The sequence below is a fragment of the Telmatherina bonti genome (assembly GCF_933228915.1).
Source record: "Telmatherina bonti genome assembly, chromosome: 12".
Classification (NCBI taxonomy): domain Eukaryota; kingdom Metazoa; phylum Chordata; class Actinopteri; order Atheriniformes; family Telmatherinidae; genus Telmatherina; species Telmatherina bonti.
Window position 1 is genome coordinate 14,021,453 of NC_136610.1, and position 25,004 is coordinate 14,046,456.

At 39.1% G+C, this 25,004-nt stretch overlaps 2 protein-coding genes across 2 annotated transcripts; one reads left to right on the top strand and one right to left on the bottom strand.

Moving 5' to 3' along the window:
- The first annotated feature begins 631 nt into the window (after positions 1 to 631).
- On the top strand, positions 632 to 14,053 carry nudt6 (nudix (nucleoside diphosphate linked moiety X)-type motif 6). The gene is made up of 5 exons (XM_079249939.1): positions 632 to 954; positions 4,078 to 4,281; positions 10,188 to 10,243; positions 12,709 to 12,763; positions 13,139 to 14,053. The coding sequence occupies exons 1-5, from the start codon at positions 705 to 707 to the stop codon at positions 13,519 to 13,521; spliced, it is 948 nt and encodes a 315-aa protein (XP_079106065.1). The 5' UTR covers positions 632 to 704; the 3' UTR covers positions 13,522 to 14,053.
- Positions 14,054 to 14,197: 144 nt separating this feature from the next.
- Positions 14,198 to 23,349, bottom strand: fgf2 (fibroblast growth factor 2). Its single transcript, XM_079249941.1, has 3 exons — positions 23,083 to 23,349; positions 18,699 to 18,802; positions 14,198 to 14,646 (listed from the first exon to the last, which is right to left on the bottom strand). The coding sequence occupies exons 1-3, from the start codon at positions 23,258 to 23,260 to the stop codon at positions 14,461 to 14,463; spliced, it is 468 nt and encodes a 155-aa protein (XP_079106067.1). The 5' UTR covers positions 23,261 to 23,349; the 3' UTR covers positions 14,198 to 14,460.
- Positions 23,350 to 25,004: the final 1,655 nt, after the last annotated feature.

The following is a 25,004-nucleotide window of genomic DNA, read 5'->3' on the forward strand; positions in this document are numbered from 1 at the left end:
AAACTTCCTGGTTCTTGTTTAGCCCCGCCTCCATTTACCGTAAATCCTCACGTAAAGAGCTGATGATTTCTTGTTTTGTTGTCGCTGTTTGTTAAAAGGGAAAACGTATTTACACCAAAAATAATAGCATATATTCAAATCTTAATTCCACAAGAATAATCTCATTTAAATAAATTTTGATGAGTTAAAATATCCATCAGAAATCCAATTTTAAAAATGAGTTGTGCACAATTCCGCTGAAAAACCTTTTTATTTTGGCGTTTTTTTTGTTTTGTTTTTTTGTTTTGTTTTTTTAAGTTATTGGTTGCTGGATAGGAAAATTAAACAGCTGATGTTGAATTTCCGTGCATAAAAAGCTACGACTGATATTAAAAAACTGAATATTGAAGCTAAATGATCTTGCTGGTGTAAATAATTTAAAGCTAAATTCATTGTTACGTTGTTGTGAGTCTTTGACTGTAAAGTTTGTGGGAACAAATAACCTCCAAACCGATGTACTGACAGAAATCAGCATTTCTAAAAAAAAAAAAAAATCAATCGGTTTGGCTACTAACACGTCTTAGGATGTTTTAAACAGATAATTACGGTATTTATGCAATTTCCCGGGTGGACTTTATGTAACTGTACCGGACACCGTGTACACATGCCGGCTGTCAGGTGAACATATTTAGCTTTAAAACGGTTGTTTCTTGGTTTGCTGCAAAATGGCTTGTTGCGCTTTCGTGTCCAGATTTTCGCCGCTCGCGAGAAGACAGTTGTGCTGTAAAGTGTCCTCCTCGCGCATGCCAGTTCGTGCGTTTTCCTGCGCTGTCAGCTGTTCCCAACTGCAGACAGTGAAGGGGACCGGGGCTCTGACAGGCAAAGTGGACCGGTTCGGTGGTGTGACAGTCAACCTTGCTGAAGTCGGACTTCCGGCAGACATCAGTGAGAATTCATTCAGCGGATTACTGCAAGGTTTGTTGAAGCTGGAACAGCATCAAATTTTTTAACCTGCTGCAACCACTGAACAATGTTGGGTTATGTAGACAGGCAGGTACACAACAGACCTTCTGTGGCTCTGTTGGTCATCGAGGACTACTGGCCTCTATGTTTTAGTTCTCTCCTATGGAAGCACACCTGCTCCATTTATCTAAGTTAGGTTTGTTAAACAAGGATTTCTTCCAAAGCATGCAGGGCAAGGGTCCCTGAGGACCAGGGTTTAGAACAGGGGTGTCAAACTTCAGTCCTCGAGGGCCGGAATCCAGCAGGTTTTTGTTGTCTCCATGCTCCGACACACCTGACCGAAATCCATCAATATGTAGACCAGAAGTTGCTGGATCCATTTGATTTGAATCAGCTGTGTTGGTAGAAGGAAACAAAAAAAACCTGCCGGATACCGGCCTTTTAGGAATGGAGTTTGACACCCCTGGTTTATAAAAAACTCCAAAGGTCACTAACTCCAGTTCTTGACTGCTACCATCCTGCATGTTTTAGTGTTTACCTGCTGCAACACATCTGACCCAAATCAATGGCTCATTGACAGGCAGGTACAGACGTTGACAAGTTGTTGGAGAACCTTTTTCATTTGAATCAAGTATGTTGTAACAGGAAAACACTGAAACCTGCAGGATGATAGCTTTGAGGAAAAGAGTTGGTGACCTCTGCTGTTCGACACAGTTTTACCTTTGAGCAGGGGTGTCCATCTCCAGTCCATGAGACGTACCATCCTCCAACTTTTGGAGGCGTCCGTTCTCTAAAAGCTCTAATTCATATCGTTGAATTCCCTGCATGGCATCCAGCTACGCAGAGGTCTGGTAACGAGCCATTCATTTGATTCAGGTGTGTCAGACAAGCCTTTAAAAGTTGCAGGGTGGGTAGCTAGCTCCCGAGGACCAAATTTGGGCGCCCCTGCATTAATGATAATGACAATTTCAAACTTATCCCTAAAACTAATTTTATTTGTTTGGTGGATTCTTGGTGTAGTTCAGTGGTGGGCAACTCTGGTTCTCGAGGGCAGTAGTCTTGCAGATATTAAGTTTTCCTGCTGCAACACACCTTACTCAAATCAATGTTTAATTAGCAGATTTTTGCAAAGTTTGATGTCAAGCTTTTCATATGCCTTCCTACTCAGTCTGATGTGTGTCAGGTGTGTTGCAGCAGAGAAACTGCTAAAACTTGCAGGACTGCAGTCCTCAAGGACCGGAGTTGCTCACCCTAGGTCTAGTGTCATACTATTGGAAAGTCTGTTTAGTTCCTTTCATAAAAATTATTCTACCTAATAATGAAAAACTGCTGTTGTGGGATGAACAGCTGGATATGTGGATTATGCCCATGAAAAACTGGCCCTAGCTTCTGCTTCTTCTCGTTTCCAGTCGTTTATTGGGTTGGTTGATTGAAGTCGAGGTAAAAAACATTGTAATCAGGCAACCTGGCACCTTTCATCTCTAAATCTCTCTGGATTGACATTGCCTCTGATGATGACAAACCCCACACCGCCACCGCCTCCACCCAATGCAGTCACCAAAGCGGTTTCTGTGACCCCCATGATCCCAGCTGACCACAGTGCCAGGATCCATGGTCACAGGCGCTGCTCGTGAGGAGCCAATCAGTTACCTGATTGTCAGTAACAGAGGAAGCTGTTTGGCATTGGCAGAGAGAATTTGGCATTTGACATTCTCAACTCTGCTGCTCATTCAACAAATGTTTTTTTTTTCTTTGCAAATGTGGCACAATATTAAAGGAAGAAACATTGTTACAAAGAATAAATAATCCAGCAATTACATTCACTATTCTTTGTGCTAAATTTAGTATCTGTATTGCACGGATCCCTCACATGGGAAAGATCCAATAACTTTAGAGTCCTTCAGGACCAGGATTAGGCATCGCTGATGTAATACCAGCATATAGATCATTTAGCTGTATGCTGGCAGTGTGGTTGTACCAAATGTACAAACAGCTGCTTTTGCACTCAACTCTTTGTGAAATGAAAATAAAATTCTCAAAATATTTAATAAAAAATTGCAGTAAAGAAATTGTATGAAGCCTGCTAAGTCTTGGGTGTTTGAGCTCAAATGGAATATGTACTCTTTGCAATTTAATTTAATTACTGGAACAAATTTTACTCTTTCAGTTCATCTTACCTATTCTCTTACAGGAATATGTACATACCTACATCTATCCAGTTATCAATTACTTGAACCACCACTTTTCATCATGGAAAGATTGCTTGTTGGCTTCTATGTAAGTGTGGGAATGCAATCTCACAGTGAATTCATTTTAAGGTGTTATTATATTATAAGATGACACTGAAAGACGAAGCAAGGTTAGTTTATTTATTTGGCACATTTCAAACACAAGGCAAACCAATGACAAGGAGGAGCATGTTTTCATACTTAGCAAAAACTGTCAATCTGTGGTATAGGAGTAAAACAGTTTTAAGAAAGTACCTAAGAAACCTACCACACTGTAATGTTTAATAAAATCTGGTGATCCACTGTATCAAATGCAGCACTAAGATCCAGGAGAACCATGACAGAATAATTCTGTTAGTCTAAATTATATCTAAGATTATTCACAATCATTAAAAGAGCCGTATCAGTACTGTAGTTTGCCCTAAAACCAAAAGCTTGTGTTTTTTCAAGAACTCATGCAATTGAATAAAACTATTTATTTATGCAATGAGCAGCCGTCTCCTCATCAGGCCTGGATTTAAGATGATGGAGGAGGTCTTCAAAAAATATCTCTATACAATTTTTTACGGTAATTTTTTGTTAATTTTATTCAGTTATTTTTTGTTTGGTCCATGTTTTATTTTACAGCAGACTGAAGGAAGCAATAAAAACAAACTTTAAAAAAGTCTAAAGAATTATAATTAAAAAAAGCTAAAATAAGATGGACAAAAAATATCTATCTATCTATCTATCTATCTATCTATCTATCTATCTATCTATCTATCTATCTATCTATCTATCTATCTATCTATCTATCTATCTAACCAACCATCCATCCATCCATCCATCCATCCATCCATCCATCCATCATTAATTAATCATACATTTAATTTATTGGCTGTTTCTGACTGATGTCTGAACTCCACAGATTCTTTACTCCAGTGGAAGGCGGAGGGCAAGGTGGCGGTGTGGCTACGTGTCCCCATCTCACTGAGTCGATGTGCTGCTGCCGCCTCCAGTCATGGCTTCACTTTCCATCACACCAAAAGCGACCACGCCGTGCTAGCTCTCTGGCTGGGAGAAGGGGAAAGCAGGCTGCCGGGGTTCGCTACTCATCAAGTTGGCGTAGCAGGTAAAGATTTATGTTTAAAAAACAGAATTCAGTATTTGAAACGGCTATGATGGAGAAAATCTGATCTGAAGGTCTTCTTTCTTACCATAAGTGGCTTTCCAAGGCAACTTAAATCCACACGACTGAACTTTGATAGATTTCCTCAGCAATGCGGCCCCAAATGACGGCTAATGGGCATCCATCGTGCATCCTTCCTCTACTCTGAGCTCTCCCCAGGTAGTAAATGTTGGTCAGATATTGAGTTTTCATTTTTATGAAGATAATCTTATCATAGTCAACAATTATCATAAGTGTTTTCTTTTAGAACCTCAGAAATCTCCTGCATTTATTTCATGATACACCTCTATCTAAATATGTTGTGAAGATCAGGCTTTAATTTAAGGGTAACCCACTTCCTCCAAAACGTCCCACTGACTGAAAACACCTGAAGCAAACATTTTACTCTGATATTAACAAAGTGTTAATCTCAAAGACATAAGAACTTTGTCTTTCACACCACAACAGTATTAAATTAGATTAGTTTCCACTGTAAACAAGTGGGAGTGTACGATATTGATGTCCATTTGTTGAGTGTTCACATATTCACCTTTTAGGAAAATAAGATTATGTTTAGGTGAGGTGATATTTATTCCAAAATATAGAACAGTTATAAGGTGTCACAAAACCATCAAGCATCACTAGTACAGCTTATCTCATTTATGTGTAGTATTTTAGAGTTTAACATGTATTTTGTAGTAATCAATCTAATCTGTGCTTCCAAATGCAACATAATTCAATTCAGTTCAACTTTATTTGTATAGCACCACTTCACAAAATGTTGTCACAGGGCACTTTACATACATGAATCAACATACACATAATTTCAAGCCAATTCATAATTATCCTGTAACAGAAACCAACTGATTGCATCGAATCATGACTTCGATCCAATCCCCCATCCTGAGCTGCACGTGGCGACAGTGGGAAGGAAAAAACTCCCCTTTAACAGGAAGAAATCCACAAAGTTTAGAAAATTAGTGCATTGTTAGCTGACCCCGGGCAGTGAGATGTTTGTGATGGGTTATCTCTTTGATGGACTGACCACATGCCCAGTGTACCGCACCTCTTTCCGGACTGAAGGGAAAGGCCCCCACTTGACCATGAAATTGATTAAGTTGGTCATGTAAAAGTCACGTAATGAATAATATCTAGGTAGACTGTTTTTGCTTGTTACAGTTTTGCTTCTTTCGCCTTCCTCCAAATTTACTGGCAGAGCTTCATCTGGTGTTATATTACCTCTGATTCCTGGAATGACTTCAGGCTGCTGGGAAACCCAAAGCATCGCTGATACAGAGCCAGAAACATGGCAACTGCCATAATCCTCTGAAAAAGTCAAATATTTCTTTTCCCAGAACGTCATGTTATGTAACTGTGGTTTATATTTATCTATCACCAAATTAAAAATGGCCATTTGATGGTGATAAAAATGTTTATCAGCTGTTATACAGCGTTCATCTTTCACTCATTTCCCTTTCAGAAAGGGAATTCATCTCATCGCATGTATGAATGCAGAGGAAGGAAAGTGAAAAAAAAGGTTTTGTCTTCTTTGTGTGATTACTTGCTTTCGTCCAGCAGAGGGCATAATCCCATTTTCACCTTTTCCAAAAAGTGACTGTGCTCAAAGCATGTCAGAACATGTCCAGAGCATCCTTCCCAGAGACACTGAAACTCCCTCTATGCTGCCAGATAGCTTTAATCACAACAAAACTGTTGTTTAGTGATGAAACTGAGCTTTGGAATGTGAAATACTCAGCTGTTTAGATACTCTTGGCCTTGACACAATGATTTTTCCCAAAGATGTGAAACAAACACACACACACACACACACACACAAAGTAGAAGTCTATCTCATTTCAAGCAGCAACATTTGAACAAATAAGATCTTACTATTTTTTTTTTTTTAGAACATGTGCTGTGAGGCAAAAGGAGAAAAGTTAAGAAGTTTTTAAATTGCTTTAAAACTTTGGAAATAGATAACATGTATACAGGTAAATGTATGAAGCTGCTGAAGCCTTTTTGTTCAGCTGGATGTTGGCTTTAGCTGTAAATCTCACATTAATACGCCCTTCTTTGCACTTTAAGATATCATAATTTTAGTTTACTAATTCCTTGTCAATGTATTAGAGCTGATGAAGATAAACTATTTCCTTCTGAGTTGTGTTTCTGCAGGGTTTCCGGTAAACTACTTTGCATTCCACTGGAAATCTAGTCAGAGTAACTGTGGCCTGACACACGAGCTGCTGTCACAAGTAGTTTCACTTGTACATCCAAGTGAGCATTTTTTGGGCAAATAGAAAAGCAGCATATGCAACTGTAGATGCACATTTATGTCTAGTTTTAATCAGGACTCGACCTGCATAGCATTTTGACTTGATAGAATATCCTACAGCAGTCTCAATGACAAAGCTGTCAATAATCATCAGTATTTTGAATTATGTTTTTTATTGTACCACTTTTCCACCTTATAGCACATGTCTTCTGTTATGACAACACTAGAAGCTACTCTGGGTAAAAACACTGAACCTGTAATATCTGGACGACATAGCTTGGGGATCAGCTATGACCTACTACATATGAAATGGCATCAAATATTTTTTCTGGCTTATTATCCAGCTATAACTGAGCAATCACTAGTTTTCTTCTGTTACACAGCTCACAGCCATGTGGCTTTTCGGTTCATACTCTTAATTCCCTTTTTCCTGTTTCTTGGGCTGAGGGTTTCTTAATGATAGCTTCCCTTCACAGAAACCAGGCCTCTTTATGCGCCATATGGAGCAAAGACCTGGGATGACATCAATTTCCACTTTGAAGTCCAAGTCAAGCCTGAAGACAACCCATCCCTATTTACACGTCTGTGACGTTCATCTAAAGAAGCCTGTCCCGGCCAGTCAGACAGAGCCACCGGAAACGAAAGTGACCCGTTTTCCTTCCTCCTCCTCCTGAACTGTCAACTCAATCACATAACTGCCTCTCTTAGTCACTACCTGCAAGACGTTAAATGTTAAAGTGGGAAAAATGCATCATTCTCAAGTACAGCTGAGTCACTCAGTCTCTGTTTGGCTTTACAAAGAGAAGTATTTAGTTTTTTTTTTTTCCCCGTAGACGATTTTATTACAACCCATTTTCATAAATTGTCCGAGTTCAGAAGTTCATTCATTACAGTTCTGCTGGAGTTGTATTTATTCTGTGTTGTATCCATTTATTTGTGTTTTTGAGATTTTTCTATGTAATTTTTTATTAATTTTAACAAGATTTCCTATAAAATATAATATCCCCCACCCACCAATGACAGACACAGAGGGCACAAGAAGATAGGTAAAAACAGAGAGAAGAGAAAACAGCAAAAAAACAAAGAAGAAAGCATCGTTTCCACGTCACTTCTGCAATACACGATCCACATGCCTTTATGTGCACCAGTGTATAGAAATGGTTGATGATAAATGGCCGCATAAGACAATGTGAATAGAAATGAAGGGCAGATGATAAATATTTTGAATGAACCCCATGACTATGGAGGAGGTTTGGTCTTTTTTTTCAAAGTACTTATTTCACCTCTCATAAGTAAGGCCCCAAATTATTTCGGCAAATAATTTAAAACGAGGAACCAGATTTTCAGAAACAAACTATTGTTTGTTTTTGTGGTTGCTGCAAGTTTCTCATGTGGAAACATATTCTTGCTTATCACATTCCTATTTTTCCATTTATGGAAGATGCAGTGTATGTATACATGTCACCGGGAAGCAATTGAGAAAAATAAACTGGGAAACAACAAACTGCTTTTAACTATTTGCTTTTCAGAAGAAATGTTTCCAGTTCATTAGATAATGGAGCAGCAGTTGGGAATTTATTAGAAGTTGGCCTTAGTTACGACAATGCATAATATATAAAACTGAATCTATTTCATAAAGTCTCCACCCAGTCCAAACTTTCTATTATGTCAAAAAAGGAGCAACAGTCAACCATATCAAAAGTCTTTACAGCAGGGGTGCCCAAACCTTTTGCCTCCAAGGGCCAAACTAAAAATGATCCAAACACTGCAGCTTTAAGGATGAAACACAAGTAAATGTATAAATTTATTGTAATTATTGTTCAATAGCTAATACAGTGTATTTTTTCCTATCAGGGCAAATAAAATGTTACGTAAAAAATCAATATAGTAATAGAACAAAAAAGTCATTAGAGGGGCAAGAAACAATAATTACAGCCACTAAACTGCAACCAACTGCAACAACAAATAACAGTACATGTTGAACAAGGCAAGTTGCTGCTGCTTAGTGGGACACATGAAGTTGATCTTTGGACATTACCAGCCTCTCCATGTTGGGTTGCACCTGGCTCACTGACAAAGTGAGTATGTCACGGGTCCCTCTGAGCCTGGACTCATCGAGGTTCATGACACAGAGCTTGATGAGTCTGTTCATCAAGCTCTGTTGGGTTTTAGTATGAACAACGACTAGCGGGCTAAAAGCAAAGTGCTGGCGCGGCGATTTTGGATCACGGGCCCCACTTTGGGCACCCATGCTTTACAGCACTAAGAGATACTGCTGATGCTTTGTGTTTTATCGACATGTATTGTACAGTATTTAGAAATCTCCTGACGTGATTGAAAAATAATAGCCATAAATGAAACCTGTCTGATCAAGACTTAAAAGGACTGGAAACAAACCCTCCAAATGCCTTTCAGCCGATGCCAGATAGCCCATGCTAAAGCAATCTACATGCATACCTGTAAGAGAGACGGTGAATAACTTGCCAAATGTCTTTTAAAAATCAGACCTGGAGCTTTACTTCCTTTCAGATGACTGATGGCTTCTACAACTGGCTAACTCACTAAATGGTCTTTACAATGCAGGCTTGTGGCCATGTGACAAAGCTGCAAATGATATCTTATCAAGGAAGTCCCTCCAAACCTTTACAAGGAATTAAAGAGTTTCCAAGAGTTAATTTGGCCATTATGCTCACATCAAACCAGCTCAATATTTTGTTATTGGTGGATCTTCTGATTATTTTGGGCCCCAAAGAGTACAATCAGTAATTCTGCTGAAGGCATGAGCTCCACAGAGCTGTACAGCATCTTTCTGCTGATTTCGTCAGCTTTTTCTCGGTTTCGTTTTCAAGAAAAACAACTTTTTTTCTGTTGTATTCTGTTGTTTTTTTTTTTTTTTTTGTTACCTTCCAGGCATAACATAAGAACCAAAGTGCAAAACATCCAGTTTATCATTTTGCAACTGAGTCAAATTTCACCTGCTAGTTTCTTAGTGTGGAGTATTAGAAGCACAGAGCTAAAACGAGACAGAACATTCATCTTAAAGTTGATGCATAGATGGAAGCATGACTTTAAATGAACCCAGATTTTGTTCTGGGTCTGCTGCCAAGTCAGTGGAAAGACATCATCCTATTTCTCATTTCCCTTCCTGCTCGTGGCACAGGACTCCCAGCAGATCTTGCAGGTGGGGCGCATGATAATCTGTGGTTGGGGTCTGTGGCTGGACTAACCAGATCGAACTTCATGACTGACTTCACAAGCAGAGATGAATGTTTTGATGTCATTTAACAGACAAAAGTTAGAGACGGATATGAGGAAAGAAAACACGTGCTGCTTAAGCTTAACAAGATTATAACGGACCCTTCTTCACACCCTCCACCCAACACAATGAGGAAACAACAGTGTGTTCAGTCAGAGGCTTCTTCAAATATCCTGCAAAACAGAATGTCTTTCCTTCCAGCAGCCATCACTTTTACTACTTCTATTATCCTCCATTGTATTTAGAAAGTAATTTTTTTATTTCATTTTTTTTTATTTCATTTATTGAGATACCTGCATGATCTGTAAAATCAACATCTCACTGGTTTATTATTTTGCACAGGTGCAGTTGTTGACGAGTCCACCGGAAAAGTTCTTGTCGTCCAGGACAAAAATAAGGTACATGAGCGACATGTTTAACCCATAAGAACCCAGCGTAGCATATATGATACATACAATTTCTGAGACATTTGACATCACTTTATGGTACAGACTTTGCTCAAAATCTTGTGGAACATAATCTAGTTTTTGTCTTCTGGCCCTTAATGGACACCAGAATGCAGATTACACTAAAGACATTTTGACTTATCACATTGTAATAAATAGTAAATAACCCTGAATATTATTGGTACTTTTTTATTTTACATTTTGTTAAAGTGACAAACAAAGACTTCCTTTTCAAAAAGTTGGACTTATCTGACTATTTTTTCATTGGATGAGTCATTATGGGTCAAATGTGATTTCCCTTCTACATCCTCTTAAAATAAACATGGTTAGGATGTATATCTTAAATGAATTTAACTTATTTTGTATGATGCCAACTCACAACAATGAAAGGCACTTTACAGACATCAGCTCATGTGTTGCTGTCGTTTGTCCTAGAGCTGCTGTTTTGATGTGTGATGTTGAAATACAGCGGCGCTCCTTTGAAGCCATTTCTGTGCAGCTTTGTGGGTGTTTGGCAGCAGCTCAGATAAGATCTATATGATCTCTGCCAGTCTAAAGAAGTGATAGAAAAACGTCTTTAAAGATTTCTGCTAATGTATTGTACAGTACACGAGGCATAACTTCTCAAATGTAAAGCTTAGTTCCTGTCAAGAAACAATTTTCAATTATACATTTAGGTTTAGACTAATTCGCAATTTGACAAACATTCACAAAGAAATAAAAGGTGTCTGCTGAAAATGATCAAAAATGATCAGAACAGATGTTACAGGTCTAATGCCAGACGCATTTTCAGGAAAGTAAAACCAAACTATCAGACATCATTTGGAATTGTGTCAAATACCACCAGGCACCTTTTGAAGTGCGTGGATGAACTTAAAGAGCCCAAAATATGATCACCGGAATTCTGTTTTTTCTTTGTTTATAAAAGAAAAGAAATGTTCCCTTATATTGTACATTAACAAAGCATTTATTTTACATTCTATCTGAAACTCAGGCACAGCAAGATCTTCCACTTGTGTCCTTTTTTTCTTTCCTTTTAGATTTTTAATATGGGTAGGAAAGTAATAATTTATGATATATTATTTTAGACTCATATGATAACATTTCTTTGTAAGACTACATCAGATAAGTTATCTCAAGCATATTTATTAGAGCAATTATTAAACATTTCCAGTAAGTATGGTCATCTTCTCCTAAGTCCTTACAATGTTGTTGATTTGTTTTTTTTGTTTTTTCTTTAGTTTGAGTATACTACCAGACTACAAATAAGATATTTACAGCAGCTCAGAAGCTGTGTGTTTAAAAAAGATTGTAAAACCTTTTAAAGAGGGAAGAAAGATCCAAAGTGCATACAGCATATGTGCTTTTTTTTTTTTTTTTAACAAGAATACAGTTATCACAATGACATACAAAGTCTTCTGTCAAAATTTTCTTTCGTTCAATTAGACTGCATACATCATTTAACAAGCGTCCTGGCCAGGAAACTGCAGAGCCTGTAATCTTTATGGCTTTTGTCCAGAAGCAGAGGGAAACATTAAGTGGCCTGGATGTGCTGGGGCTGTTTTATCTCTTCTTCTCCTAACCCATCATGCAGTTTACTGGAAATGGGGTTTTTAATAGTCTGGCCCTTTGGCAGTAAAGTCTCTGGCAGGCCGGGCTCGCTCAGACCTCATGAGGGGTTACGAACTTCCTGAAAAGAATCACTGACAGGTCCCCAGTGGACAGAAAGAATTTCATCCATCTGGAGCTGAATGATGTCATGGGTAATTCATTTTAATCTAACCAAAGCTTAATGGTATTTACCTAAAATTTCCTGGTTGACACGTTGCAAACACTTTACAATGGTTCGCATGCAGCTCTTTGAGGAAGAAAAAACAATAATTGTAGTTGCAAATAATCTTTTTATTTCTTCCCACCAGCATGTTTTAGAAACAGCTCCAAAGTTTTCCCTTTTGTATGAACGTTACATGGAAACAAGGTGTAGTGCATCTGTGTTTCTTACAAAGACAAATACAGCATAGCATTTAATAGTTGTTAAGAAACTACAAAAATATATTTACACACATACTTCATAATTTAACCAGCAGCAAACTGTTATTAAATATCAATGAGTGGTGAAACAGCTGTCTCACTTCATCGCAGTTAAAAGTCCCCCAGAGTGAGGCATTAAACTTCAATCCAGACAACCTTTCTCCTCCTGTGTAATCATTACCTTGACGAAAGGTTATCTTCTTCTTCAAAAAAAAAAAGACAAAGAAAAAAATATGTAGCCTCTAGTTCAAGAAAAACAAGTAACCTAATAATGTTTTATCCCAGTAAAACCAACATAGTTGTAGTGTACAAGATGATATTTGTTACAGATGAGTTTATAGTAGTGCCATCGATCACAACTCTTAAACTTTGCTCTTAAATTTCAGACAAAGAATGCCTGGAAATTCCCTGGTGGTTTGTCTGATCCAGGAGAAAATATTGGTAAGTGTCACACTCAACTGAGCAAAAAACTAATACAGTACATCTAGCTAAATCCTTTGAGCTAAATAATGCACTTAAAGATGACACATTACATTCTTTTAAACTGTACAAAAGTACAGAGATCAGGCACATGGTGTTTATGTGAATGTTCCTCCGTCCGTTCACCAGTTTTAATATGTTAAAGCAGCTATAAATATATACAAGATCCACCCCAGGAAGCAGCATCAAACATGTTTATACAAAAAAATAAATGTTGTTTCCCTTTACTCAGATTTGGAAAGCAGTCAGTTTGACAAAGAAAAGAGTATAAATATATTTATTCTTGTCAGAATCTTTTAAATGTCTCCACATATATGCTAATTGATTCTTTGTCAGGTGCCACTGCTGTCCGTGAAGTGTTTGAGGAGACCGGCGTTCAATCCGAGTTCAGATCGCTGCTCAGCATCCGGCAACAGCACAACCATCCCGGCGCATTCGGCATGTCAGACATGTACATCATCTGCCGACTGAGCCCGCTCACCTACGACATCAACTTCTGCACTCAGGAATGTCTGCGCTGCGAGTGGCTGGATCTTAGCGAGCTGGCCAGGACCAGCAGCACCACTCCCATCACCTCACGCATCGCCAGGCTGCTGCTCCACGGCCTGGAGCAAGGCTTCGACAAAGTCGACCTCACCATGGAGGAGCTCCCCGCTGTGTACTCTGGGATGTTCTACCAGCTGTACCACAGACAGCTCCCCGCAGCGCTAAGATCATAGGGAGCCATCACAGTTTTAATTAAATGAAGGCTGTGAATACTCATTTAAACTGTATTTATGCGTGGACTGTTACGTTAAAAAAAAGTGACGCTGCAGTTTTTTAGAGGTCAAAACCTCTATGGCAGTCATACTGCTGCTTTATTTACTGAATTTAAAACTATTTGATGGGCACATTCAGGCTATGCAGCTAATCTTGATTGTGTCTTTTTAAAGGTTTTGTTTCCTGAAATCTGCTGTAATGAGATTTGTCAATCAGGATTTAGCTTGTCAACTAACTCGGGGAAAGTATTACAATAACTTAAAATAAACAAACTGAATTTGCTCAAATTGTGATATTTATTTATTATATTAGTTGGGAAGATGTCTTTGTATCAATTTAAATGTTTTTTAATGATCAAAATATCTGTTTGAGGTTTGCTTTTAGTTTGTTTAGAAGTTCAAGCAAAATTCTGTCACACAGCCCCAAATCAAATAGTGTAAATAATGCAGGACTTAAACAGTACTTTCTTGTAAATTAAATGATTGAAATGTACTGTATCCTCAATATTTTGGAGTTCACTTAGGTTTTTGGAGCAGACTTGTGATGGACATCTTTCTTAATTCTGCAGCCACAGAAGGAAGACTGATGTTGGTATAACAAGAAAATGTTCTCCACTGTCATGAACTGAGGCAGCAGGTTTCAGTTGTTCTAGTGAAGTCAGTCTACAGTGAAATCCTGGATTTGTCTAGAAGCAGCCTGGCCTGAATCTCTGGGATTGACAGTAAAAAGTAAAGCTTACCAACAAGAAAACAAATTCAGAATAAAAAAAAATAATATTAATTTTTTAGGATAAAACAGTGGAGCATCACAGCTATTTTGGGCAATGCTGATGGATCATTGTTGTCATTGCCGTCACATCTTCGTCAGCATCATCAGTATCTCACAACCAGAACCCCCAATTAGCACTTAGCAGACATGGGAAGAAAGAGAATAGCCTTCTGACCCGGTCCAGTTTTGTTTCCAGACTTGTACTGGCCAGTTCGCTTCAGCGCCACATACATGTTTGGGTACTTCCTGGAGCGGTAGGTGTTGTAGTTGTTGCTCTCAAGCCGCTCTAAGAAGTAGCACTCATCAGTCGCTCGCCTCTGGAGAAAAGGAACAATATCACATGAGTAAATGGTGGTTTGATGTTAATGCTGCTGTCTACTGGGGAAAAGAAAGCTGCAGTCATTATGCCAAAAGCAACTTTAACACCCATTAAAATTAATTCACATCAAGGAAATGTTGGAAAACTAAAGAAAAGTGAGGATTGTTTTCAAAATTCCAACTCATTAAAAACTGTCCAAGAATGCCACTATTTTTTTTTACTCATAGATAAGTAAATATATTATACATTGAGGCATAAACCAGACCAAAGACACTTAAATCTAATTAGTTTTATTAATCTTATTGAAAGGGAAGGATAGCAGTAGGGCTGACTTTATGACCTCACAGGAGTACATAAAGCTCAGTGACGGCCTCAGTGTGATGAAAAGGGCTATTTGTTACTTGTTTACAACATTTTTTTAAAAAGGAAGCCCCGCCTGACTAGTTATATCATAATAATCTGTTATTCAGCTCCATTAAATCTTTGATTAAATCACATCAAGATAAAGAAAACGTAAATAACATATAATGGAGCAGGAAATGTATTAAGTTAATTTGTTTTCAAATATTTTGCTTGTGGTGTTTACTATTTCCTGGCCGACACATCCTCTCTGTTAACTTTGACTATGAAGCATATATTAGTTTCTGAACGTCTGGCTAAAACCTCACCCTTGCTGGGCGTTTGCTACCCTGGCCAATAAGAGGCTTTTTGTTTTTATTGCTGGTTTCAGGTGACTGTGACTGCCTGGATATGAAGATATTATTGAGAAGACATTTTGTTTCAGGCAGCTGCTATCTACCAATAATCCTGGTTTATTTCAGAGAATTTGTTGTTTGAGGTCATAGCATTGTTATTATTTTTGTCTTTTTATCCTTTTACAGAGTTTTGGCAACATAACCAACTAGGATCTGACAGTTTGTAGACTACACTTTGGATATCATACAGTATCATATGAGCTTAGAAAAATAAATATTGCAATCATACTTTTAAATAATTTTCCACACAGTCATGCAGATTCAAGTCTGAAAGGGTCTTTTTATTGCAGTTTCTCATTAGTGGGGGGAAATGCCTGCTGCTAATTACATGTCCATAAGAGGAGCCTTAACAACCACCAACCTCATGAATCGTCAACACATCACACTTTTTTGTGCCACTGTAAGATACAGCTCTTAGGTGGCAGACCAGTGCTGTAGGCTGCTTCACATGAGCATGGTGTTGCAGAATATCAAACCGTCAAGAACTGATGCAGCATAAAAGAGGCCTTTTAATGAACCTCGGGTCTTTAGGGCATGCAGGTGAGGAAGTATTAACAGAGAGGCCATGTTGGCTTTGTACTAATATCTAATTAAAATAAGTTAACTATATTTAACACAATGGCAATGGCGAGCATCTATCCATCCATCTTTTACCACTTATCTGGGGTCGGGTCGCGGGGGCAGCAGACCAAGCGGGGAAGCCCAGACTTCCCTCTCCCCTGGACACATTTGCCAACTCTGCAGGGGGATCCCAAGGCATTCCCAAGCCAGCAATGCAAACCAAGCTCTGACACCTGTTGTGCAGTGACCGGAGAGCTCATACAAGGGGCTCCAGTGCCCCAATACTCCCAAAGTACACAAGTCCCTGGGATACACGGTCGAATGCCTTCTACAGGTCCACAGAACACATGTAGACTGGTTGGGGAAACTCCCATGCCCCCTCTAGGACCCCAAAGAGGGTATAGAGCTGGTCCACTGTTTCGCGACCAGGACAAAAACCACACTGCTCCTCCTCAATCCGAGATTTGACTACCCAACAGACCCTCCTCTACAGGATCCCTGAAAAGACCTTACCGGGAAGGCTGAGGAGTATGATTCCCCTGTAATTGAAACACACCCTCCGGTCCCCCCTTCTTAAAAAAGGGGACCACCACCCCAGTCTGCCAGTCCAGAGGCACTTGTGGTCCAGTCTGCCAGTCCAGAGGCACTTTGCCCAATGTCCATGCGATGCTGCAGAGGTGTGTCAGCCAGAACAGCTCCACAGCATCCAGAACCTTAAGGAAATTTCGGGTGCATTTAATCTACCTCCGGGGCCTTGCCACCAAGGACCTTCTTAACCACCTCAGTGACTTCAGCCCCAGAGATAGGAGAGTCCACCCCTGAGAAGGTCTTCAAAGTATTTCTTCCACTGACCCACAATGTCTCAAGATGAGGTCAGCAGCTCCCCATCTCCACTGTACACAGTATTGACAGAGCACTGCTCCCCCTTCCTGGTCGCTATATGGTGGACCAGAATCACCTCAAAGCCATCTGGAAGTCATTTTCCATGCCCTCGCCAAACTCCTCCCACGCCCAAGTTTATGCCTTGGTGATCCAGCCGCATCCCTCTTAGCCCGTCAGCTGCCTCCAAAGTCCCACAGGCCAAGAAGCCCAATAGAACTCCTTCTTCAGCTTGACGGCATCCCTCACTGGTAGTGTCCACAGCCAAGTTCTGGGATTACTGCCACGACAGACATCAACGACCCGATGGCCACCACTCCGGCTGGCCACCTCAACGATAGAGGCATGGAACAAAGCCCATTCAGACTCAATGTCCCCCGCCTCACTTGGGACATGGTTAATGCTCTGCTGAAGGTGAGAGTTTAACCTTGCTCTGATGGAGGACTCTATCAGACATTCCCAGCAGACCCTCACAACACGTTTGGGCCTGCCAGATCTGACCGGCTTCCTCCCCCACCATCTGAGCCAACTCACCACCAGGTGGTGATCAGTTGACAGCTCCGTCCCCCTTTTCACCTGAGTGTCCAAGGCATGTGACTGCAGGTTCGATGATATGACTACAAAATCGATCATCAAGTTGCGGCCCAAGGAATCCTGATGCCAGGTGTACATATGGACACTCTTATGTTCGTACATGGTGTTCGTTAACAACAAAACACCATTTGGTTCAGAGGAGGGGAACCATTCTCCCCAATCACTCCCCTCCAGGTCTCACTGTCATTGCCCCCGTGAGCATTGAAGTCCCCGAGCAGAACAAGGGAGTCCCCAGAAGGAGCACCCTCCAGCACTCCCTCCAAGGACTCCAGAAAGGGTGGTTACTCTGAACTCCTGTTCAGTGCATAAGCACAGACAACAGTCAGAACCCATCCCCCCACCCAAAGGCAGAGGGAAACTACTCTTTCATGCACCATGGTTAACCCCAACATACAGGCACCAAGCCGGGGCTAATGAAAATGCTCACATCTACTCAACGCCTCTCACCATGAGCAACTCTACAGTGGAAGAGGGTCCAGTACCTCTTGAAGGTACTGGTTCCTGAGCTCAAGCCATGCATTGAGGTGAGTCCAACTATATCTAACCGGTCAACCTCGTGCACAAGCTCAGGCTCCTTCCCCACCAGAGAGGTGACATTCCACGTCCATGGAGTCAGTTTTTGCAGCCGAGGATCGGACCGCCAGGGTTCCCACCTCTTGGTGCTACCCAGCTCACATTGCACCTAACCCCTACAGCTCCTCCCACAGATGGTGAGCCCATGGGAGTTAGGGTCATGTAATCCTTTCGGGCTGAGCCTGACCGGGCCCCATGGGCAAAGGCCAGGTCACCAGATGCTTGCTCTCTTGCCCCAGGCCCAGGCCTGGCTCCAAAGGGGGGCCCTGGTGACCCGTGTCGGACAAGGGAACATTTCTGCCTACGGTCGTTGTCATCATAAGAGTTTTTGAGCTGCACTTCGACAAAAACCCCTCACTATGGCAAGCAAGCAACTAAAATATTTTTTTAAAATAAAATAGTAATTTATTTCTTCTGAAGTGATTCCTCATTCTGACTTAAATTAACAGGATATGATGAACATTGCTGCTGAACATTGATGCACTTATAAGTTATACTGCCTATTTGTTTAAATATAACTCAACAAAACACAAACAATAATTAAATTACATACATTTTGTGCATTTTTGTGCATTTCATACATATCAAAAAGTAATTTTCAACATTATCAAGTTCTTAGATCACTGAGTTTACAGAACAGCAACAGCTGACCATTGCTAAAGGAAAGACAACGATCCAAGTCACTCACCGCTCCAAACAGCCGTCCATCTCTATTCATTGCCAGATATCGATTTGCACAAACTCCTTTGATGACCACCTCCCCTGCTGAGGTCGCCTGGAGTTGAAGCTTTACTGGTGGTAAAGATAAAAGTTTATTTAGTTTCAGTAAACTGAAAACATTTGTAGTGTGGCAGTGGAAGGTTTAATTAAAGGGAAAATTAAGTGCTTTGTTTATTAAATGTGTCTCTAAAATATACAAAGAAAAAATTAATATCTTGGGTCCTGAATTACTGCTCCAAGTCAGAGTCAAACATTGATCTCTTTCAAAGTAAATAAACTATGCTTTATGAACACATCAGTGGACAAACTCTTGTAACAGCCAAACAAGTGTTCTAGTTGATCTCATGGATGAGGCAGAACTTACACTTTACAGTCTAGACCAGCTGTGCTTACAGTGACAAACACAATTATCTGAGACAATAACAATATTGATTTCAGAGTGAGTCACAGGAGCTTAGCCTTGCATCTGTGATTTAGTGACATCTAATGGCCAAGCTGCAGACTGCAACCAACAGAATAGTGAAATATTATGTTTTTCCTTCACAAGCAGAAAAACGAAACAACCAAAGACACAAATTTGAACTTGATTAGGGTTAGTTTTTGTAAGTTCATGAGTATAAAAAAAAAAAGAATTACTCCTGAAGTAACAAACACACTGCTGACTGCATGACAATGTAGCACTGAATGTTATATTGAATTCCTATGAATAAATAACCCTTCACACTTTATACTGGAACTATAAGTTTGCATCCAGTGATACCAAGCCAATACAAGGCAGAACTTCAGAATGCTAATGCAGGGTCCACAATATGTCCACATTGCTGCAAAATTGCAGTACAAACTGAATTTTAGTTTTTTGTTTTTTGTTGTTTTCTTCTTAATTAGCTGGTTATTGTTTTAGTTTCCTTTTCTTGCAAGCAAGGCTACATCCAGATAGCAACGAAACTGATTTCATTTTAAAAGTTTTCTGTGAAGAAGGAATCATTTAAAAAAAGGTGCGCATCCACATAAGCCATTGAAAATGTTGTAGTTTAAATGCCAGGTCTGTAAATGGTGCCATAACACCAAAACCTGTAACACTGCCACAGAAATACACCAAAACTAGGTAATAAGACACAGAGTTTGCACTTGCCAGTAAAGGAAGGGATGGGGCAATGGTGTCACTGGTTAAGAAAAGAAGATTTTGGATCATAAACACAGAAATGAAAAGGCTGCATTTTTATATAGTTCAGCACCCAGCTAAAAAAAAACAAAAGAAATCTTCATACTTCCAAAACACTGGGTCCAAGTGGACAAAACATCTGAATCATAAACATTTCTAGCTAGTACACCTGAACTTGTCTCAATGTGGACGTGACCTAAATAAAGCATCAACTGCTTTTTCATAAAAACATCTACTAAATTAATTCATGGACATTCGAACAGACGACGTTACTACTGAAAGCAACAATTAAAGTAGTAAAAACTGAAAAATTGTGAATGAAAATAAGCTGAATTGGTTTTCAGTTCCTAAATCCATACATGTCTGGGTCATACGGTGGGTCATCAAATAAAGAAAATCCATCAATAAGAAGGAAACCACCAAGTTTTACAAGTTAAATTTCAAGTTCTGCTCTGAATTAATCTATAAAGATTTTCAATAGACACACATCTGTTTATAGTTGAAACAGACGCCATCATAGATCAATAAGGTATTCCAAAAATGTGTAATGGGTGTGAGAGTGCAGTTGTAGATTTGATGTTTACTGGGTACGTGTATGTTTTGTCCTGCTAGAAATTCAGCTATACTCTTCTACTTTCATGATGGAATAAAAACAAAGGCAACTCTGAGGTGACATTGATATTAGAGAGTTTGGGGATGAGAAGTATGTTACAACAGAGATAAAGTCTCATCTTCACAAGCACACTAACATTTTTTATTCTAACCAGCAAATTCTGATAAAATTTAGGGATATTCAACTTTTGGGACATAAATGCAGAAATGTAAAAAGCTCCTGCTACACTGGCATTACATCATAAATTTAGGCCATTTAAGTTGGATAATGTTAGGGTAATTCCTCCATCTCAGACAATTTGTTGAAACAAAAAGTCATAACAGTAGTGAGTGCACCACACCATCAAAATGTCAAGATCTCAATAACTTGTCAGATGTTATGTGTGGTCTTGGTTTGACCATGTCTGACTGTTAACAGGATGATGAAGAGGACTGTTTAGATCCATGCTGTAATTGAATCAGAACATTCAGTGGTTGTTTCAAGGTTCGGACACTTGTGTTAGGGGACTTTTGTGGTTAACCACCCTGTCAGAGAATAACAGTGTGTATTGTGTTTAATGTTTGAGTGTTAAACATTTAACAGCTGTAAGCTTACTTTGACAAATTTAGAGAAAGTCAAATTAAATTAACCTGTAAAGATTATACTACATTTGAGGTTTATTGATGACAACATTTAACAAGCTGAATATCCCAAACTTTTTGTATGTTTGTTGGCAGATCTATCTGAGCCGTAAGAAAAGGGCCACTGATACGGCACTGCTTGGGTCACCAAAACCATTTAAATTCTATCAGAATTTAATGACTTGCTGTTGATATATTCTTTCACAAAAGCACCCATCCTGATGTTATGGAAAGTTATTTCTTCACTTTTCTCCAAAAAGAACAGGTCTTCCCACTTTAAACCATTTGTTCCTATCAGACATTTGTTTAGTTGCACATGCTTGACATGTCACTCCTTATCAAAGAGAAAGCTGCCAAGCATGTGTTCCTCTAAAGCAGGGGTGTCAAACATTAGGCCCCGAGGCAGAAATGGGCCCATCGAAGGATCCAATCTGACCCAAGAGATGAATTTTGTAAAGACTGAAAAAATTATATAAACATTAACCGCAATTTTTATTAAAAGTAACTAATTAAAATATTTTTACATCACGAGACGTTACTCTGATTACAACATAAAATACTGGATTTTTCAGCTCCAGGTACACGGGATTAAATATTTGCTATTTTTTTTCTTTCTGTTGTGATCTGGAAGTTTTATTGAACATGTTATTAAAAAAAAGTATGTAAATGCATGTTCTATAAAATGTTAACAAATAACCTAAAAAGATATATAATGAGGATAATAACTATGTTTATGTTAAGTTTAAAACATTTATAAAATCATATCATATTTATAAATACACAACCAGTCAAAAGTTTGGACACAGTTTCCAAATCAATCTAATGTGAAAGTGTGTCCATATTTTTGGCTGGGAGCGTACATCTATATGGAAACATATCTTATTTTCATATCTAAAACACAATAAAATATTGAATGAAATAACTACATAAAAGGTAACTAGGGCAAAAAATGTGCTAAAATTTTGTCAATTTTTATGAAAAAAAAAATCAGGCTACTCTTAATGTTTTCTAAATGTAATGTTTATTAAATTTAAACAACTCAATGAAGTATTTGTACTAAAACAAAAAGGAATATTTGGAGTTTTCAATATAGGCTACTATTGTTTTACATGTCCGGCCCACTTGTTATTAAATTGTGCTGGACGTGGCCCCTGAACTAAAACAAGTTTGACACCCCTGCTCTAAAGAGAAAACAACTCATTTAATGAACTTCCCACTCCCCTCCTACTCACCGATAAAGCTTCAGGACACACACTTAAAAATAATCACAGGCTTCGAGGGATATCACACTTATTCTTTGTTAAAGAGTATTTTTATGTTTATGGCTTAAAGCTGGTAATAATGATAATAATAATAATAATAATAATAATAATAATAATAATAATAATAATAATAATAATAATAATAATAATAAAAATAATCATAATAATAATAATAATTATAATACTAATAATCATCATCATCATCTTTGGAAAAACACATTTACTTGTTACTTGTAACATTTAGTTGTTATAATAATCTTACTATTAAGAGGCTGAAAGACTCATGGTCTCTTCTAAGTAAGAAAATGTGTTTTTTTTCTTTTTGCTTTTAGCGTGTGGTGCTGTCTTGTGTGACATGAAGCATGCAATGGGCAGTGAGGTTGGCTGTGACTCAGCATGGTGAACACATTTACTAAAAGCATCATCCATATTTCATCAGAGTTCCCACTGATTAACTCAGAGGTGTACCGCTGTAGAAACTGGAGTTATTAAACTTTCCAGTAGTTGGCCTATACACATTATGTTCCTGCTGCTAATAGGTGGAGAATAAACCTCAGTAAGATGGAAAATTTTCATCGTTCTGCCATGATTTTTTTTTTTTTTTTCAGCTTCACTCTTACTTCCTCGTTACACATTAAAAACATAAAGAGGCTTTGTGTACTGTGCAAAGCCAGAAAGAGCCTGGAAGTACTTACTGTGGGGGTCGTTTTTCTCCCGGATTCCGTCTACTCCCCCGTCAGACTTTATCCTCAAGAAGAAGCCTCCATTTTTACAGTACAGCCTCTTGGGGTCTTTGAAGTTCCCAGGAGGAAAGCCCCCACTGCTGCCGTCTTCAGGTGAAGAGGGAAGCGTTGTTATTTCTCCAGTGGCCATCTCCTCCGCTTTCCACGCTTCCTAGCAACTGATTCGTCTCCTTCTTGAAAAGTGCAGGAGCCCCGCTGTGGCCTCCCACCTCCCTTCTCCCCTCCTACTGCTCCTCCGAAGACTTTCACACAAACTGATCCACTTAACCTCAGTTGTCAGTTTGCTTGACGACCCCCCCCCCCCCCCCCCTCTTCCTCTCAGGGCAGCAAGTGCCCTTTGCAAATCTGAAGCACACAAATTCCTACAGAGAGCAAATGTCAAACTCGACCATTAGTAGCTGTTTGCCTGCTGATCGTAGAGCTGGAAACTGCTCTGCCAGTGTACTTGGAGCGAGTTAGGAGGGGAATCTACAGGTCCCTGTTGTCTTCAACTACTTCTTGCAATGTTTAAAGGAGGGCAGCTGGCTTAGATCTATGTGGAAGGCATTCCCCTTTGGGCCTCAGTTCGCATGCGCCCTCGGAACACCAGCACTAACACACACATGCTCACGCCTACTATTACTCGCCAATTTAATCAGCCAACCCAGCAGAGCTTGAGAGAAGAGAGGAGGGCAGGGAAGGAGGACGTGCAGCTTGGACTGTGAGGCCTCTCAGCCATATAAACAGATCCATTATTTTCATTCATCTAGTTCACACCAAGAAGAACAGTTGGTCAGTGATTCCTTCAGGGCTATTTATCAGGAATAAAATCGTGAAAGAAATGCAAACACACTTTAGATGAAAAAATAAGCATCAAAGAATATTCTTTCAGATTCTGGGTTATTTCTAAAGGGACTGATATTTACTCTATTCCAATTACTGACTTGGTCTTGTCTGCATATTTTAGTGTCTTGCTTCTTAGCTAGGAAGACGTACCTTAATGAAATAAAAAGTGCTCCATTTTTAAAGCCATAGAAATATTCCCAACAACTGCAGAGGAAGTTGATGAACTGCTGGATCATTTCAATCTGAAAATCTTAATATAATGTAAATATAATGGCTGCTGTTGAATCAAGAGCACCTTAAGCAAACAGAAGACGCCATGCCGAAACACTAGTACGGTCATAAACCTGAAAAGAGAATGCAGGAAAGCTGAATGTAAGAGGAAGAAAGCAAACCTTCAAATCCACTATGAGATGTAAAATGATAACAATGAGCTCTGCAAGGCCAGATACATGCACCTCAAATGATTAACAAGAATGTCAACAATTCTCACACTGTTTCCCATCACTGAAAAAACTAACTAATCCTCCTAAACAGTTTAGCCTTGAGCTCCTTTCTGCTGACAAATGCAACGAATTTGCCCACTGATTAAGCAAAATATGTAAAATAGGATAATTAATGCCACACATTTAAAACAAAAATACTAGTCTGTGTATAAAACTTAGAAATGACTTGGATGTTAAGTCTCAATTGATTATGCTACAAAAACGCTACAAGAAATAGTTTGTCATTTTAAATCAACAACATGTATTCTGGACAAGATACCATCTGACTTTAAAACCAGTTTTTACCTCAGTAGAAAGTGATCTCCTGCTTACGGTTAACAGCTCACTGGTATCTTCCAGGTCATCACTAAAGTAGTAAGTGACTCTACATGTCTGTAATGAACAACTGTAGGTGGTCTCATACCTCTCTATTATTTCCAAGATTGTTGAGAGGATTGTGTTTTACCAGCTTTTTTTTAAAATGACAATGAAAATCTTAAGCTCTAATCTTCATAAATTTCAGTCAGGGCTCAAAGTCTTATGTGACATGAGGTTGAATTCTGTTCA

Bases quoted from the DNA above. Each gene is read 5' to 3' on its own strand.
- nudt6 (XM_079249939.1), top strand. From the start codon at position 705: ATGGCTTGTTGCGCTTTCGTGTCCAGATTTTCGCCGCTCGCGAGAAGA. The intron at 955-4,077 runs GTTTGTTGAAGC...TGAACTCCACAG, and splicing joins ATTCAGCGGATTACTGCAAG to ATTCTTTACTCCAGTGGAAG. The intron at 12,764-13,138 runs GTAAGTGTCACA...ATTCTTTGTCAG, and splicing joins TGATCCAGGAGAAAATATTG to GTGCCACTGCTGTCCGTGAA.
- fgf2 (XM_079249941.1), bottom strand. From the start codon at position 23,260: ATGGCCACTGGAGAAATAACAACGCTTCCCTCTTCACCTGAAGACGGC. The intron at 18,803-23,082 runs GTAAGTACTTCC...CTTTACCACCAG, and splicing joins GGAGAAAAACGACCCCCACA to TAAAGCTTCAACTCCAGGCG. The intron at 14,647-18,698 runs GTGAGTGACTTG...CCTTTTCTCCAG, and splicing joins ATGGACGGCTGTTTGGAGCG to AGGCGAGCGACTGATGAGTG.